This window comes from Carcharhinus amblyrhynchos, chromosome 1 (genome assembly GCF_965287045.1).
Source record: "Carcharhinus amblyrhynchos chromosome 1, sCarAmb.v2.hapA, whole genome shotgun sequence".
NCBI lineage: Eukaryota > Metazoa > Chordata > Chondrichthyes > Carcharhiniformes > Carcharhinidae > Carcharhinus > Carcharhinus amblyrhynchos.
This window is the reverse complement of record NC_137324.1, coordinates 27,189,467-27,202,632: the sequence shown is the minus strand read 5'-3', so window position 1 is coordinate 27,202,632 and position 13,166 is coordinate 27,189,467. Positions and strand designations below refer to the sequence as shown.

The 13,166-nt window shown below is 42.5% G+C and overlaps 1 protein-coding gene across 2 annotated transcripts in view; it reads left to right on the top strand.

Annotated features, from left to right (window-relative positions):
* ccdc142 (coiled-coil domain containing 142) overlaps positions 1 to 13,166 on the top strand; it is a 115,486-nt gene that overhangs the window by 66,621 nt on the left and 35,699 nt on the right. For both annotated transcript variants that reach the window (XM_080200586.1, XM_080200656.1), the window contains exon 8: positions 6,072 to 6,247. In XM_080200586.1, the coding sequence (XP_080056712.1) occupies positions 6,072 to 6,247 (176 nt within the window). The remainder of the gene's footprint in view (positions 1 to 6,071; positions 6,248 to 13,166) is intronic.

The window sequence follows — 13,166 nt, the reverse complement described above, 5'->3', positions numbered from 1 at the left end:
TAGGATAGAGGTGGAGAGACTCTTCCTGCTCAAAAAAGACAGTAGGACTAGGGGGCACAGCCTCAAGATAAAAGGGGGGCGGTTTAGAACAGAGTTGAGGAGGAACTTCTTCACTCAAAGGGTGGTGAATCTCTGGAATTCTCTGCCCGTTGAAGTGGTGGAGGCTGCCTCGCTAAATATTTTTAAGACGTGGGTTGATGGGTTTTTGATAAGAGAGGGGATTAAGAGTTATGGGGAGAAAGCGGGAAAGTGGAACTGAGCAGCGACAGATCAGCCATGATCTTATTGAATGGCGGGGCAGGCTCGAAGGGCTAGATGGCCTACTCCTGCTCCTATTTCTTATGTTCTTATGTTCTAACAGGACAGTTAGTTTGGGCCAAGGCTTTGCATTTTAATGAGGAGGTAATTTTATTGTTATGACTTTTCTTCAGCCTTTTTTTTACTTTAGTTACTGGTAACATCCATCTGACTTCACCACACATCAACCCAGTCTTTATGGATTGGGAAATAGAGCAAATCAAGTCAAGTGAAAATAAACCAAATGCACAAGCACTGAATGTAACTGTAGATATCTCTGAACAGGTGTGTCTGGGCAAAACTCCCAATTTACTATATATGCAACTTTTATGAAAAATACTAGTTTATCTTGGGTTGATTTTTTTTCTTTTGTTTCCATCCGTCCTTACTGTGACTCATTAAAATGCATTTGAAATAGTTACGCTGTGACAAATAATTCACTAAATAGATTGTGAATGAAAACCTAATCTTAATTTGCATTAAAACGATTTTGATCAGAATTTTAGTGATAGACATGTATGCAGTTAGGGCTACAATTGGTGCTTTTGTATATCTAACTTTTTGGTATCTAATATGCTATACATTTAATATCCTACATAAAAATACCCTACATTTTTAATATCAAATGATTATTCTTTGGTTTGCTTTGTCTTGAGCTCTCCAGTATTTACTGTCTATAGACAACAGCCGAAGAATTTATAGCATACATTTTTTTTTGTTCAAGTTTATTTATTAGTGTCACAAATAGGCTTACATTAACACTGCATTGCAGTTACTGTGAAACTCCCCTAGTCATCACACTCCAGCGCCTGTTCAGGTACACTGAGGGAGAATTTAGCATAGCTAGTGCACCTAACCGGCATATCTTTCAAACTGTTGGAGTAAGCCAGAGCATCTGAAGGAAGCCCACGCAGACAAGAAGAGAGTGTGCAGCCTCCACACAGACGCTGACCCAAGCCAGGAATCGAACCCTGGTCCCAGGCACTGTGAGGCAGCACTGCTAACTATTATCTCACTGTGCTGCCCATTTCTATTTGCAGCACAATCACCTTACACATGCTCAAACTGGCTATCCAAAGCAGTCCACATATTGAACTTCTGCTCTGTTCTGAGAGACCCATTCCTGGTGGCATCACAGTTATTCACACTGAATCAAATGAAGCCACTTGAATGGATTGTTAATCACAACATTGATGGTAAGTGCTTCCCCAGCCAAATGACTAAAAGAATTAAAGGAATGGCACCACAATGAATAAGTCAGCAACATAAAGTTAATTACACAGAATGACATCACAAAGATTTCTGCTTTGACAACAGGGAATCTTGCATTTTTCTCTTTGTACTCATCTTTCTCGTATAGAAGAATTTGAAGCATGTCTAAGGTGGGTTTTGCTGCAAGTAGAAATTTAGCAGATGGAAATTAACGCCATAACTTTTTCAAATAGCACCAGAAATTAAAATTGTATGTCTGTATGCAAAAGATTCTTTAGTTAAGAATTATTTGGGATATGGTCCATTTATATTCTAAAACATTGCACAATTTTTCATTAGCGCTTGTTTAAATGTAAATTAATTTGTTAGTTGTTCATAATGGCAGAATTTCCCACATAAAGACCATAAAATATAGAAGCAGAATTAGGCCACTTGGCCCATCAAGTCTGCTCTGCTATTCAATCATGGCTGATATTTTCTCATCCCCATTCTCCTGCCTTTTTCCCATAATCCCTCATCCCTTTATTAATCAAGAACCTATCTCTCTCTGTCTTAAAGACACTCTATGATCTGGACTCCACAGCCTTCTGCGGCAAGGAGTTCCACAGATTCAGTACTCTCTGCTGAAGAAGTTCCTTCTCAGAAATGGAATGACATGGAGTATGGTTCGTTTAGCTTATCATTTTCTGATTGAGCTCATTTTTTTTCTCCCATATTCTCCAACCTTTATGGTACTTACATTGTAGAACTTGGCTTTGCATTTTGGCTTCTCAATAAATAGAAAAGGGAAATGTAAAAGTAATCATGATCACAGTTACCTGCAGCCTAGTATTATGTAGCAGAATGGTGTTAACCGAGGTTTATAGGAGTGCATTGAAATTGGTAGTTTTTTTTAGATATAGTATTTTATTTTGTGGATGTCTGTTTTTGACCTTTAATGGCATTTCTCATTTTCAGATATACTTAAATATTGCATTTGGAAGTTGGGGGGAGAAATGGGGGGTGGGTTGCAATGTTCCACTAACAGAATTTGGAAAGAGGTGTGTAAGATAATTCCTTAGTTCTTAAAAAGTATTTAGTTTTCCTTACCTATTGCAAGTAGATAGTTAAACACTAATTACATGATGATAATTTTATTTCCAGTGATAATTCTTCAGCTTAGTCAAATGGCAGTTACTGATTTGAAAGGATTTTAATATATATTTAGAGCTATTTCATTGGTTTTGCTTCTTTCTTCTTCACAGAGTAACTAATTTTCACTGAATAATTATTAGAATCGTCTTATTTGTATTATTGTGTAAAAAGGAACAAATTTTACTCGTTCTCCAGATTGTCAATTTGGCTTCCTGGCACAGTTTTACACCAAGGCGCAGGCAAATAATTTCCTGCAAGTGTTGTCTGCCTTCAACAGCAGCAGAACTATATTAACCACAATCTGATATCACTCATGCTTCCATTGACTATATATCCTACTATAGTCCTTGTATATCTATGAGTGTGTGGCCAAACTCCCCTCTGCCCTCCAACTCGATTTTCAAGTTTGCTGATGACACCACTATTGTGGGTCAGATGTCAAACAACGATGTGACAGAGTACAGGAATGAGATAGAATATCTGGTGAACTGGTTTGATGACAATCTCTCCCTCGTAGTGGAGAATATGCCCGTACCTTCATCAATAGGGACAAAATAGACGTGGTCGAAAGCTTCATGTTTTTAGGTGTCCAGATCACCAACAACCTGTCCTGGTTCTCCCCCATTGCCAACATTATAGTTAAGAAAACCCACCAATGTTTCTACTTCCCCAGGAGACTAAGGGAATTTGGCATATCAGCTACAACTCTCACCAACTTTTACAGATGCAGCACAGAAAGCATTATTTTGGTTGTATCACAGCTTGGTATGGCTCCTGCTCTGCCAGAACTGCAAGAAATCACAAAAGATCATGAACATAGCTCAATCCGTCATGCAAACCAGCCTCCTGTCCATTGACTCTGCCTGCAAACATCTTAATTAAGGACCCCATGCACCCCGGACATTCTCTCTTCCACCTTTTTCCATTGGGAAAGTCTGAGGTCACGTACCAACTGACTCAAAAACAGCTTCTTCCCTGCTGCCATCATTTTTGAATCTTTCTCTATACCCTAGCTATGACTGTAACACTACATTTTGCACTCTCGTTTCCTTCTCTAAACGGTATGATTTGCCTGTACAGCACGCAAGAAACAATACTTTTTCACTGAATACGTGTGACAATAATAAATCAAATCAAAACCATTAAGTTAAGGGACCAACTGACAATATTAGAAAAGTAAGTCCCTTTGAGAGTGAACCTGTTCTTGCTTCGGACTGATGCTCAGTGAAGCTTGTATTTAAGAGCTGAGTTTTTCCCCAGTTGGGAGGTGCTTCTCAACAGGGAGAGATCTAGAAGGGAAGAGTAGAAACCAATGCTTGTACTAAACTCTAATATCACAAAACACAAGAGAGACATGCGAGCACCTTTATGATGTTTGTTTTTTTTTTGTGGGGGGCGCTAGTGACATTGAAGAAAATGTTGCTAATCAAACTAGGAAGGAATTTAAGATTGGTATGCAAGCTTCCGGGGTCTTCAAATATGTGGGTTTGGAGATTAAGCAGGGTGAGTAAGATGTAATTTACATCAACATCTTACTTCGATATTTAGCCCCGCTACCATTAGTCATACCAGGTCCAGACATTAAGATGCAAATGCCACCAGGATGAGCCAGAACAGCTGAGGAGTCTCATTGGACAGCTCGATTTGTTAGGCGCACAAATAATACCAGTTGCAAGTCTTGATGTACTGGAACTTGGTCTTAATGTAAAAAAATCTGAAGGTGGAGGACATCTTTAAAGTGAACACGTTTAAATAAAAACAGAGAGGTGTGTGCTGAAAGCTCCCAGCTTTGGGTGACCCCAGTAACATGCAATTAATCATTTTTTAGGACTACCTCTTATGCAAACCTTGGCAAAGTGTTTTCCCACACGCAAGAGGATTTGTGATACTTCTTGTGAGAGAGAATGGGAAAAGTTGTCCTCAGCACGAGAGGCAAAGAAAATAAGGGGAATTGTAAAGAGCACACTAGACATTGAATCTCTTGTTCTTGTTGATACTGTTGATATATCCAAGATCTTGGAGGAAAAGATGTACAAAAACAGACTGAAAGAACAATACCAATGTTACAGAGATAAATGATCTTTGTGGGGTAACATATATTCTGCAACAAGTGAAAATGAATAAATGCTTAGCATAGACATTGAAGTTAAAAGCAGATGTTGGAGAGAAGAGAAATCTCTGAGCTAAGGTGGATTGATACCAATCATCAGCTATTGGATTGCTCTAAAGGTTCGAGAAGTAGGATGTCTCATGATGTAAGTGGAGAATCTGATTTTAGGTTTTTTTCTGTATTTATGTCTGTGTGCTGTTATCTAATCTTTTTTCTTGGAAAGGGAATCTAACAATGTTAAAAATGTAAGTCCCTTTAAGACTTGCTTCAGAATGAATGGAGAGCAGGTGATCTCATTGAAACTTGTACTTAAAAGCTGAGTTTCTCCGCAGGTGTAGAGTGTTTCTGAATAGGAAGAGGATCCAGACAACAACAGTGGATCTTCTTGTTTGTACTGAGCTATACATAAAGCAGTTGTGAATCATTAGCATGTTTCCTGTTACCTAATTTAGTAAGCGGATATTCATTTGTTTAATATCTGTTTAATGAGGAGTGTATGAGAGCATGACAAAAACAGAACCTAAAAATGAGGTATCAGTCTGGTGAAGCTACAATACTGGAATACAAACATGCTAAACAGCAGGGGCATGTTATAGACTGAGCTAAGCGATTCCATAACAAACTCAGATCAAAGCCCTTCAGACCTGCCACAATCAGCTGTGAATGGTGGTGGACAATTAAGAGGAAGAAGGTTTTGTGAACATTTCCATCCTTAGAAATGGTGGAACTCAGCACATCAATGCAAAGAACAAGAAAGAAACATTTGCAACCATCTTTTGCCTAAAGTGTCATGTGGGTGATCCATCTTGGCCTTTCCTGAGGACCCTGTCACTAAAGCCAGCTTTCAGCCAACTCAATTCACATTCAGTGAAATAGTTCCCGAAGACACTTGATTCAGCAAAAGCTATGGACTTCAATAATATCCCAATTATAGTCCAGAAAAGTTGTGCTTCAGAGTTCGTCACACATTTTGCCAAACTTCCAAATCTCTTATGAACTCCAACTTCTGAACGAAATTGAATTGAAACTTATTTTTTAATCATTCAAATTTCCAAGATCACATGAAATAAATACATGTCATGAGACTTTCTTATTAACAAGATTGTTTATACTGTAGATTATTTCCTGAACAAATACTTTCTAAGAATCTCAACTAATTATACCACTTGCTACAATATGATTATTATATAATAATATGCAGAGATTGAATTGTTGGGATACAATCCATAAAAATATAGATTGTGCAGAGGCTTGAAGGCACGATTGGCCTTTTCTCACGCTTATATTAAACGTGGACTTTGTGTGTTCCTGGTTGCAGGTGCCAGAACTGGAGTAGTTCAAAAGTTGGTAGTGCCATCAATCTTGTTGCGGACAATGAGTCATTGCATCACAACAGTGCAAACATCATCCCATTGGCTTGTGATGAAAGGTTTCCAATTTCTTTCTTCTTGGTCCATGAATCAGTTTCTGCTGGTAACTCAAGCGGATCTAAAAGTGAGTGCTGTTTTGATTCTAATTATAACCACTTATTTCTAAGTAAGTGAGTGCTGTTGAAGCCATTTTGTCCAATCTTTTTTCTAGAGCATGAGACTATTTGATCACATTTGTTATGCTGCCAACAAGAGAGAAAGTTCATCTGCAATATTGTACTGAACCTTTTTTAATTGTGGCTGGTATTTTATTGAGTGGGCCACATTGACCATTTAAGTAGCAATTGCATGCAACATTTTTAAACTTCTACATAAGAACATAAGAAATAGGAGCAGGAGTAGGCCATCCAGCCCTTCGAGCCTGCCCCGCCATTCAATAAGATCATGGCTGATCTGTCGCTGCTCAGTTCCACTTTCCCGCTTTCTCCCCATAACCCTTAATCCCCTCTCTTATCAAAAACCCATCAACCCGCGTCTTAAAAATATTTAGCGAGGCAGCCTCCACCACTTCAACGGGCAGAGAATTCCAGAGATTCACCACCCTTTGAGTGAAGAAGTTCCTCCTCAACTCTGTTCTAAACCGCCCCCCCTTTATCTTGAGGCTGTGCCCTCTAGTCCTACTGTCCTTTCTGAGCGGGAAGAGCCTCTCCACCTCTATCCTATCCATCCCATTCATCATCTTATATGTCTCAATGAGATCTCCCCTCATTCTTCTAAACTCTAACAAGTACAAGCCTAGTTTATTCAGCCTCTCCTCATAGTTCAACCCCCTCAACTCCGGTATCAGCCTAGTAAACCTCCTCTGCACTCCCTCCAAGGCCAAAATATCCTTGTGTAAGTGCGGCAACCAAAACTGCACACAGTACTCCAGCTGCGGCCTCACCAGTGCCCTGTACAGTTGCAGCAAGACCTCCCTACCTTTATATTCAATCCCCCCTCTCTATAAAGGCCAGCATCCCATTTGCCTTCCTGACCACCTGCTGCACCTGCAGGCTGGGTTTTTGCGACTCATGCACAAGGACCCCGAGGTCCCTCTGCACCGTTGCATGCTGCAGTTTTTCGCCATGTAGGTAATAGTTCTTCCTACCATTATTCCTACCAAAGTGGACAACTTCACACTTGCCAACATTAAATTCCATTTGCCAGTTCCTGGCCCATTCACCCAGCCTATCTAGATCCTTCTGCAGACTTTCCACACCCTCCGCACAATTTGCCGTTCCACCAATCTTGGTGTCATCAGCAAATTTCGACACCATACACTCGGTTCCCTTCTCTAGATCATCTATATAAATGGTAAATAGCTGAGGCCCCAGCACCGACCCCTGGGGCACTCCACTAGTCACCATCCGCCAATCCGAATAACACCCATTGACCCCCACTCTTTGCCTCCTATTTGACAGCCAATCCCCTATCCACGCTAACACCCTACCCCCAACTCCATGCCCCCTAACCTTCTGTAATAACCTCTTGTGCGGCACCTTATCAAATGCCTTCTGAAAATCAAGAAAGACCACATCCACCGGCTCTCCTCTAAACACCGCCCTAGACACATCCTCATAGAACTCCAATAAATTCGTCAGACATGACTTCCCCTTAACGAAACCGTGCTGCGTCTGCTCTATCAAACAATTCTCCTCAAGATGCCTCGCTATTTTCTCCTTGATCACGGATTCTAACATTTTACCTACAACAGATGTTAAACTAACCAGCCTATAATTCCCTGCCTTTTGCCTGCCACCCTTCTTAAACAACGGTGTAACATTAGCCGTTTTCCAATCTTCCAGCACTTCCCCAGAATCCAGCGACGTTTGGAAAATAATTATCAGGGCATCCACTATCACCTCCGCCATTTCTTTCAGAACCCTTGGATGCATTCCATCCAGTCCTGGGGACTTGTCCACAATCAGTCCCTCCAGTCTTTCGAGCACTGCCTCTCTAGTAACAATAATGTCATTCAGGCCCCCCACTCCTACCATCTTTCCATCGTTAACACCCGGCAAACTATTCACATCCTCCTCCGTGAAGACTGAAATAAAAAAGTTATTCAAGGCCTCAGCCATTTCCCCATCCCCTACCACTAAGTCCCCTCTCTCATCCTCTAAGGGCCCAACATTCACCCTAGTCAGCCTCTTCCTTTTTATATATTTATAAAAGCTCTTACTATCCTTTTTTATATTAAGCGCTAGCCCAGCTTCATAGTTTCTCCTACCCTTCTTTATCAACTTCTTCGTCATATCAACCTCCCCCAATCCTCTTCTCGTCCACTACTCTTAGCTACTCTAAACGCATCCGCTTTTAATTTAATACTTTCCTTTACCTCCTTCGTTATCTACGGCTGATCATCTCTCCTCCTACGATCCTTTTTAACCATCGGAATAAATTTCTGCTAAGCACCAAGAAAGATTTCCTTAAAGATCCTCCACTGTTCCTCAGCAGACCTACCTTCCAATGCGCTCCCCCAATCAACATTCGCCAATTCCTCTCTCATCCTATCGTACTCCCCTCTGTTCAAACAAAGGGCACATGTCCGGGAACCCACTTTCTCCTCCTCCATCTGCATCAGAAACTCCACCATACAATGATCACTCTTCCCAAGAGGATCCTTCACCACAAGGTCCCTAATTCTACCTGCCTCGTTACATAACACCAGATCCAAGATAGCTCGCTCCCTCGCTGGCTCCAACACACACTGTTCAAGGAAACTATCCCGGCAGCATTCCAAGAACTCTTCCTCAAGCCTACCGCGTCCAACATGGGTCGACCAATCAATATGCAGATTGAAATCCCCCATAATTATCGCCGTTCCATTCCTGCACGCCACATTTATTTGCGTGTTAATAGCCCGCCCCACCTCCAGATCATTATTTGGGGGCCTATAGACGACACCCACCAGCGTCTTCCTCCCTTTGCTGTTCCTAATCTCCACCCACAACGATTCCACTTTCTGCTCTTTGGCTTCTACATCATCCCTTACTACCACCCTGATGCTATCCTTAATCAGCAGAGCTACGCCCCCCCGCCTTTTTCCTCCCACCTATCCTTCCTAAACACTTGATACCCCTGTACATTCAGCTCCCAGTCCCTGTCACCTTGCAGCCATGTCTCCGTAATGGCGACCAGATCATATCCATTTGTGCTGATCTGCACCACCAGCTCATTCACTTATTCCGAATGCTTTGTGCATTCAGATAAAGTGCCTTCATCCCAGCCTTCACCTGTACCCTATTTGTGGGAACGTCACCAACCTTACGCACGCCCCTTACTCCCTTTATTATTGGGATATCCGTGGCCTCTTCCCGTACCCGTACCCTCCCCTTTACTTTCGACCCTGTAATTTCACCTACCCTCGCACCACCACCACCACCACCACCACCCCCCCCCGCAATTAGTTTAAAGCCCTATCTACAGTCTTATCTACACAATTCGCCAGGACTCTGGTCCCAGCACGGTTCAGACCAACCCCATCCCACCTGAACAGGTCCCACCTACCCCAATACTGGTGCCAATGCCCCATAAATTCAAACCCATTCCTCCCACACCAATCCCTGAGCCACTCATTCACTTCCTTAATCTTATCAACCCTACGCCCGTCTGCACACGGTTCAGGCAGCAGTCCAGAGATAACCACCTTGTCGGTTCTACTTTTTAATTCCGTTCCCAGCTTTTCATACTCCCTCCCCAGATCCTCAGTTCGCATTTTGCCTAAGTCGTTGGCACCCACATGTACCACAACGACTGGGTTCTCACCCTCCCACTCCAGGTTCCTCTGCAGCCCAGATGCGACATCCTGGACCCAGGCACCAGGCAGACAACACACCCTTCTGTGCTCTTTGTCATTGTGACAAAGGACAGTGTCAATACCCTTAACCACACTATCCCCAATTACCACTACATTCCTTTTCACCTTCTCTTTGTCTGTGTCCTGTGTCTGCATCACTGTACCGTGTGCAGTTTGCTCACCAACCTCACAGCCCTCGTTCTCGTCCACACTGGAAGCAAGAACCTCAAACCTGTTATGCAGATTGAGAGGCTGGGGCATTTGGTCCCCACCCTCCTTCCTCCGGTCCCCACCCTCCTGACCCTTAGAGTTAGCCAGTCTAGGGGGTGTGGATGTCTCTTGCACCCCATTATCAATGCCACCCTCCCTCCCCCTGATGAGACTCAGTGTCTGTAGCTCAGAGGCCAGCTCATCTACCTTGAGCTGGAGCTCCTCCAGCTACCTGCACTTACTGCAGACATGGTCACTGGGAAGGACCCTGGGGTCCACCAGCTCCCACATCATACAGAAACAGCACATCACGTGCCCCTCCATTATTCCCTGTAGTACTACTGAGCACTGATTTCAACGCAAACTTACCTGGCCCTTTTCTCCCCAGCCCTTAGATCCTAAGCCCTAGCAGCTCACTCTGCTGCCCGCTGTCTACACCAGGCCTCCTTTTAAACCTAGCGCTGTTTAAAAGACTGCTTACCCGCAAATCCCTGCTATCCACTCCCTTTGAATTCTTAAAGCGGTAAACACAAAAAGCCCGCGAAAATGCTTTTAAATGAATCTAACAGTTCTACAAGGTAAGTTCTTACTAAACACTAAAAAGCCCGCGAAAATAGAAACACGAAAAAGCCTGCGACTAGTGGCTGGAACCTCAACAATGTGGCTAATTGTGCCAATTAAATAGCAAATTAATGGCCAACTCCTGTTCCTACAAGCATTTTGTCAACTCTGGGGGGCCCCTCTGTCATGTGAGGAGACCTCACATGAAACCTGATAGCTTCCCAGTGGGTTTCATAGCTCATTGAGAGATCCCTGTGTATTTATGGTGCACTGGCTAGAAGGTGCACTTTCCTATAGCTGCTTGATGCCAGCAATAGAATGATTACAGCATAGAAGGAGGCTATTCTGCTCATCGGGCCTGTGCCAACTCCTTACAAGTACAATTTAGCTTCTTCTGCACTTTGTCGGTAGTTCTGCAAATTTTCTCTCTTCAGGTGTTTGTCCAATCCTTTTTTTGAAAATCACAATTAAAACATAGAACAGTACAGCACAGTACAGGCCCTTCAGCCCTCGATATTGTGCTGAGCTGTGTCCGAACCCAAGATCAAGCTATCCCACTCCCAATTGAATTTATTTCCACCGCACTCTAGGTAGTGTATTTCAGATCCTAAATACTACCCATGTTCTTTTCTCAATCATCTTAAAATCACTGTCCTCTGGTCTCAACCTTTGCACAAAAGGGAGCTATTTCTCTCTACATCCCTCGCGATTTTGAATATGTCTTATCAATTTTCTCTTGACTTTCTTTTCTCTAAGGATAATAGCCATAGCTTCTTCAATCTACCCATGCAACAGAAGCCTCTCATCCATGGAAATGTTCTTGTAAATCTTTTCTGCGTCCTCTCTAAAACTGTCAGATTATTCCTACAGTGCAACACCAAAAATTGCATATAGTACTTCAATTAAGGCAGAGCCAGTGTTTTGTAAAGATTTACCCTATTTTCCTTGCTTTTGTACTTGATGCCCCTATTTATAAAGCTCAGGATCCCATATACCTTTCTTAGCCTGAGTGAATGATTGAATAGGTGAGTGCGAGTGGCCGTGTGAGAAAGGGAGAGTCATTTACATGGCCACCATCAAGTACTTGTGCACATATACCAAGGACTCTTGTTTTAGAACCCTTTCTCCACACACCCCCCCCACCCCCACTAAGAATTGTACTCTTGTGTTTTATTGCCTTTCCCCTCCTTCCTTTAAAGGTTATCACAAAACACTTCACTGCATTAAATTTCATCTGCCACATGACCACCCATTGCAACAGCCTTCCTATGTAAGGAAATAAATTTAGCTTGTGTTCAAGGGCAGGTTTGGCATGGAGATAGCCATGATTCTCACAGTGAACGTGTAAGATCAGGTATTTCTCAGACTATGTCTTCCTTGTTTTACTTATATACATAGAAACAGGGATTTGTGAGATCTTCATTTGGTTAATATGTTTAGCTCCAGATGCTATCATCATGGGAATTTTGTAATGATGTGCTCTTTACCTATCTTTACCAGATGTTGCCTGGACTGGGAGGCATGCCTTATGAAGTTAGGTTGAGGGAGCTGGGTCTCTTTTCCCTGGAGAGACGAAGGTTGAGAGGCGACCTGATAGAGGTTTATAAAATGTTGAGAGGAATGGATAGGGTGGATTCTCAGAGGCTATTTCCCCGGGTTGAAATGGTCGCTACGAGAGGACACAGATTTAAGGTGCGGGGAGGAAAGTACAGAAGTGATGTTAGGGGTAAGTTTTTCACTCAGAGGGTGGTGAGTGAGTGGAATCGGCTGCCGTCAGTGGTGGTGGAGGCGAACTCGCTGGGGTCTTTTAAAAGACTTCTGGATGAGTATATGGGGTTTTATGGGATTGGGGGTTATAGATAGGTGTTGATGTGATCGGCGCAACTCGTGGGCCGAAGGGCCTGTTTGTGCTGTAGTGTTCTATGTTCTATGTTAATCCATCCAAATATTCATTTAGTTGCTCACATAAATCGAGAGATTGTTAAATTGCCAAAGTAACCAATTTTCAGCCTGAAAGTAAGCATGGCATTTTAAGGAGTTTTGCATTTTGTTATTGAAAGACAGAACTGTAGAATGATACAGCCCAAAAGGAGGCTATTTGTCCCATTGTGCCTATGCTGGCCCTTTAGTACAACTATCCAATTAATTATACTGTTCTGCATTTTTCCTATAACCATGCATACTTTAAGTGTTTATGCAATTTTCTTTGAAATGTTACTATTGAATCTGCTTCCACCACCCTTTTAGGCAGTGTGCAGTGTTACAGGGAAACGGCACGGAATAGCATTAAACCATGATGCTCATTTGAGAGCTGGTGTAGACGCAGTGGGCCAAATGCATTCAGGTCTCAACAGTTACTGTGTGAAAAAATGTTCTCTGGTTCTTTAGCCAGTCACTTAAGATACTTACTGACCCTCCTGCAACTGTAAACAGT